The 5,794-nt window shown below is 35.7% G+C and overlaps 1 protein-coding gene across 1 annotated transcript; it reads right to left on the bottom strand.

Moving 5' to 3' along the window:
- Positions 1-269: 269 nt before the first annotated feature.
- Positions 270-2,212, bottom strand: LOC115701511 (uncharacterized). Its single transcript, XM_030629326.2, has 4 exons — positions 1,584-2,212; positions 1,398-1,505; positions 1,112-1,186; positions 270-902 (listed from the first exon to the last, which is right to left on the bottom strand). Exons 1-4 carry the CDS (start codon positions 1,715-1,717, stop codon positions 671-673), a joined length of 549 nt encoding a protein of 182 aa, XP_030485186.2. The 5' UTR covers positions 1,718-2,212; the 3' UTR covers positions 270-670.
- Between the last annotated feature and the right edge of the window lie 3,582 nt (positions 2,213-5,794).

Raw genomic sequence — 5,794 nt, 5'->3', positions numbered from 1 at the left:
TAGTGCTTTTCTTTAGATAAGATAATAGTTCTCTGTATGCTGTAAATTTTGGGCTTTACATCCTATTTTTAGTATATTCGGGAGTTAAACCCAGTTTTGCAAAACAAAATTAATTTAATAATAAAGGATAGATTATAAAAATAAAATAATTAAAAAAAAGTGTTATGTGATGAGTGTGTAGAATGGCATCTGTAAAGCTCTAGCAGTTTTGATGGGTCAAGTTCGTTCTAGAACTTTATAATCAAACTATTGATGTATAGACAAATAGATTTCGAGACTTCGTGCAAATTTTATTGCAGAACCATTATGAATCATGATAAGGCAGTTCTTGAAACAAATTCTTTGAAAAACTCAATGCTTACATATATATATGAAAGAATTTCAGTTTAATAGTAAGAATATCCAGCACCAGTCAAAAAAACACATGCACGTGGGAAAACAAAACTGCAGAACAATTCCCACAACATTCTCTTTAATAGTAACTTCCCCAAAACCATGTTCTAGGGAAGGGAATGCAAATGAACTTGATGCGATTGAGAAATTTCAGAATGGAAGTTCATCTGCTTCTTTAAAACTCCATGCCCGGTGAAGCTAAATGGGGTCGCTACGCCTAATCTGGCTCCACAAGTCATTTTTTTGACATGTTATATTATAGCCGCAGGTGCTATCTTCAGTTCATTGCATCGTAGTCATCGAACTTGTCATTGTATTCAAGCACCTTTCTCCTTATCTTAGATGAATCCACCCATGTAATGAAGTCTTCCAAATTCCTTGTCACAAGGAATGCTGGATCAGTGATAGTGTCTGGACCGACTCGTATATGCCCCTGCTCAATGTATGTGACTGCTTCCTTCAAGTGCTCAGCAAACTTCAACCGTACCAGAATAGTCGAAAGCCTACGTCTGCAGAGAGCAAGGAAAAAGAAAAGGAAAAGGGAGAACAAAGCAGATTAAGAAACTAATGTAACGTTACAAAATATGGCATCCTATGCACAAACAATGTTGAAAATCAGATAATCAATGAGTCAGATGTGCTGTATCACAAAAAAATTTGAGAACTAAAACTTCACTACTCTCGTTCAAGGAAAATTGGTGCCTAACAGAAGGATTACCTGCAGAAAGCAGAGACTGTTAAGCGCTCACACAAAGCCAAGCTTTGCCTAGATGGTATCACACCAATGTTGTACCTGTTAAATGCAAATATTCTTAATGATTAACTATCAGCAGCCATTAAAAAAGTATATATAAACATACATGGTTATATGAACCCTCCAAATTCTAAGATATGATGATTGTTGAAACCCTCAATATTTACACATTTTTCTCTGCAAATCATATCAATTATTAACTTTTACAAAGGCCTATAGCATTGAAGAGAATGATAGAAAGGGGACTCACATCTTCTCCAAGAGCATATCAGTCATCTGAATACGAAAAGGGTCTTTTCCATCCATCTTCATCAATATGTTCACCAATTTATGCACCATTCGACACAAACCCGAATACCTGAACAAAAAGCATTGATATAGAAAAATCAAATAGACCAAAAAGCATAATGGAAGAAACAAAAAAAAAATTAATTACTTCTTATAATCGTCACGACCAGTAACATGATAGCGCTGCATAACATGAGACTCTCTGTGGCCTCCTTCGCTCTTCCATTCCAAAAAATTGACTTTCTTCAGTAACTTTTTCTCGTGGAAACTTAGCTTTCTCATGGTTTTACTTACAGTTGTTCTTTGTCGTTGAAACCTTCAATCACTTCAGAAACTACCAATTGTAAATTTGAAACCTTATCGAAGAATTGGATGATGGGGCTAAGAGCTTAAACGATTTGGAAGATGGGTCCAGTCCGGTAAGAGATTTTCAGTGAAGAAATTGAGTGAAAACTGTGAGAATAGTTCAAATTGGAACAAGGGTACTTTAGAACGAGCTAAGGTTGGTGAGAGAGTTGGAAAGAAAAGCAATGGTGGATTGAGGAATAAGAAAGTGAATAGGAGAAGAACAAGGTTTAGGTCTGATAAATTGAATTGCTCCGAAGTCCGAACAGAGCCTTGGAAGGAGGCCAAGATTGCCTATACTAATTTTGGAAGGAATGATTATAGGTATAGTAGGAGCAAGTTGAATTAGGAACGGGTTTCAGGTTTTCTGGTTGGGAAATTTCATTTTTTTTTGCCCCTAATAAAACCTCCAATATCAAAATTTAGACCCTTCACGAACGTGTACAAATTAATTCCATTGATTACATGAACTTCCCACTTTACCCTTTTTTTAAAAAAATAAAAAAAAAATTGTTAAAAACTAAAAAAAAACTTCCCTCTCTCTCTTCCCTCTCTCTTCCTCTCTCTCTCTTCCCTCTCGTGCACCTCTCTTTCTTTAGAAAAAAACTGAAAAAGCTTCCCTCTCTCTCTTCTCTGTCGAATGTTTATTTCTCGGTGGGCAGTGTTAGAAAACCGGAGCACACCCCAATCACTCAAGAATCTTACACCATTATAATGGATAAGTTGTGTTTTAAGCATTTTGTTAGATTTTATGTAGTTTGTATTCGTTATATGTGTCGTATTTGTTGAAACTGGTATTTTTTAGTTTGAAATGGTAGATATCTTATAGATCTAGTTTTCTGTCGAAATCTGGGTTTCCAGAAGTTATCGATAGTTTATCGATAGAATATTGATGCTATGTCGATATCATGCTAAGAAAGGTCAGGGATGACCATTATCGACATGTTGTCGACAGTTTGTCGATATCATGTCGATTAAAAAGCAAATTAACATACATAATTTATTTGAGAATTTGTCAACACAAAATTGTTGACACACTATCGACATGATGTCGACAATCAATCGATATCACACTTAGCAATCGCAGAAAGCAATTACATCACATTGTCGCCAACATATCGACATACTGTCGACATGCTATCGATATTCCAAGTATGATCACACCTATTTAGCAAACAAAATTGTCGACACAATGTCGACATTTTGTCGACATGAGGTCGATATTATCACACAGAAAGCAATTAAATCACATTGTCGATAAAATATCGATATACCGTCGACAAATTATCGACATTTTAGGTCAAAATTTTTTTATTCTCATTGTGTCGACATCCTATCGATACACCTACGACATCCCATCGATATACATTAACAACACAGACAATTTTATTCGTCAAACTACTTTCAATTTTAGGGTTAATTTGCTTTTTAATCGATATGATATCGATAAACTGTCGATAATATCTGGAAAACCCATATTTCGACAGAAAACTAGATCTGCAAGATCTCTACCATTTCAAACCAAAAAATACCAGTTCCAATAAATACGACACATATAACGAAAGCAAACTACATAAAATCTAACAAAATGCTTAAAACACAATTTATCCATTATAATGGTGTAAGATTCTTGAGTGATTGGGGTGTGCTCCGGTTTTCTACCACCGCCCACAGAGAAATAAACATTCATCATGGAAGAGAGAGAGGGAAGTTTTTTCAATTTTTTCTAGAGAGAGAGAGGGGTGCACGAGAGGGAAGAGAGAGAGGAAGAGAGAGGGAAGAGAGAGAGGGAAGAGAGAGGGAAGTTTTTTTAGTTTTTAACAATTTTTTTTTTATTTTTTTTAATAAAAGGGTAAAATGGGAAGTTCATGTAATCAATGGAATTAATTTGTACAAATTAGTGGAGGGTCTAAATTTTGATATTGGGGGTTTTATTAAGGGCAAAAAATGAAATTTCCATTCTGGTTTGGGTGTCTAGAATTAAAAATAAAAAAAATATAAAATTATTTGAAAAAAATAGAAATTAAACTAATTTTGGTATGTTTACTTAAAAAAATTTAAATTTTGGAAAAAAAATTAGACTCAAATTTATTATCATAAAATTTAGTTTTGACAAAAAATAAATTTTTAATACACTTTTTATATTTAAATGGATTTTCAAGAGTTGATTCTTAGCATTCCTCTGAGTGCTTCAATAGTTGTTGATCGCTGGTATTGGTCTTTGGAGAATACGGGTTTTTACTCGGTGAAGAGTGCATATCAGTTGTTGCAAGCTCAAAAACAATCTACTGCCCCTGCCTCATTAGCTGTGGGTTGGAGCAAGTTGTGGAAGTTGGGACTTCCACCAAAAATCCATCAGTTTCTGTGAAAGGCGTTATTTGGCTGCCTCCCGACACGGACCCAGCCTAAGCAGAAACATGTGCCTGTCGATATTAATTGTGTGTTTTGCAATAGTGCTGAGGAATCTATCTCCCATGTGCTGGTTAACTGCCCATTTGCTCGGTCTTGGTTGAATCTCACTGGGGTGGCATCTCATAATCTTTGTACATCCGAGTTTGAAAGTTGGTTTGCTAGTTTGTTAGACACTCAAGCCGCGATTGTCGTGGAAAGTGCTGCTGCTACGGCTTGGGCAGTGTGGAAGGGACGGAATGAGCTGTTATGGCAGTCTAAATCGCACTCCGCTACTGCTATTGTTCATATGGCGAAGTCGGTGTTGCAACAATGGAAATACGCAAGGGATCGTCGGTTCGATCCCCTTTGGATCCCGTCTACTTCAGCGGCTGCTGGGGCGCGCTGGGCTAAACTCCTACTGGTTTCTTAAAGATAAATGTGGATGGAGCGTTGTTTGCGGCTGAGAAGGCATTTGGTGGGGGTGGTCTTGTCCGGGATAGTGGGGGTTTCTTGCTCGAAGGCTTTGCTTTTTATAAGAGTGGCTCTCCTCAACCAGTCGTTGCCTAGATTATGAGCATTAAGGAAGTTTTAAGTTGGGTGGCAATCAAGCATTGGGACAATGTTATTGTGGAGACAGATAGTTTAATTTCAGTCTAGGCACTCTATAGTTCGGGTCAACTACCATCTCCGTTTGGTTTAATTGTGGAGGATTGCAAGTGTCTTTTGAGTTCTTTAGTTAATGTTTCTTGTTCTTTTGTACCACGATCTGCGAACAGAGTTGCCCATTTTATTGCTCACAACTCTCGTTCTTTGTCAGGTTGTACTATTTTGGCTAGTAATGCTCCGACATTACTGCTTGACTTTGTTTTGGCTGATTCCGTTTGAATAAAGCTTATCTTTTTTTCAAAAAAAAAAAAAAATCTACTAGCAACCACTGCAACAACCTAAACTATAAATTTGAGAAAAAAAATTAAAAAATAATGTATGAGGTAATTTTTCATTTAAATTTTAATTTATTTTTTAATTTTCTTAATTATTGAAAATATTTTTTTTAAGATTCAAATTAATTTTTTTAAATTTATAAAAAAAATATTAAATTTTTTTCATTTTTATTTAGAGGAGGTATATTTTGATAGTTATTAAAATTTAGAAAGTAAAATTACTAATTTATAAAGACATATCAACATTTTAACAAGGGAAATTTGCGGCAAAAGTCCCCAAAAAGTTCACGTTGATGCCGATTAGTCCCCAAGCTCCAAAAATAGCGGCAATAGTCCTCAAGGTCACACTTTTTATTTGTCCGTTGGTCTTCTAGTTAACAGATCTGTTAAACCCAATTCAAATGCCACGTGTCGAAATATTATTGGTGGGTATTATTATTTTAATTTAAAAAAATAAAAATAAAAATAAAAAATTTTAAATAAAAAATTATTTTTTTCTTTTTTTTTTTCTTTTTCTTTTTTTTCTTCTTCGTCTTCTTCGTTTTCTTCTTCTTCAACCCAACCTTAACCAGCCACCGGAGCACCACCACGACCCCATGACCAGCCCTAACCCTATTCCAGCCCCGATCCCACGACCCCACGGCCAGCCCTAACCCCATTCCAGCCCCGTCCCCACGACTCC

Source organism: Cannabis sativa, chromosome 8 (assembly GCF_029168945.1).
Source record: "Cannabis sativa cultivar Pink pepper isolate KNU-18-1 chromosome 8, ASM2916894v1, whole genome shotgun sequence".
Taxonomy (NCBI): domain Eukaryota; kingdom Viridiplantae; phylum Streptophyta; class Magnoliopsida; order Rosales; family Cannabaceae; genus Cannabis; species Cannabis sativa.
This window is presented reverse-complemented; position numbering and strand designations above follow the sequence as displayed.

What these genes read in the sequence shown, in the direction of transcription:
- LOC115701511 (XM_030629326.2), bottom strand. Translation starts at nt 1,717, where the DNA reads ATGAGAAAGCTAAGTTTCCACGAGAAAAAGTTACTGAAGAAAGTCAAT. An exon ending in GGTCGTGACGATTATAAGAA is followed by an intron (nt 1,506 to 1,583) that starts GTAATTAATTTT and finishes CTTTTTGTTCAG; the next exon opens with GTATTCGGGTTTGTGTCGAA. An exon ending in ACAGTCTCTGCTTTCTGCAG is followed by an intron (nt 903 to 1,111) that starts GTAATCCTTCTG and finishes TGCTCTCTGCAG; the next exon opens with ACGTAGGCTTTCGACTATTC.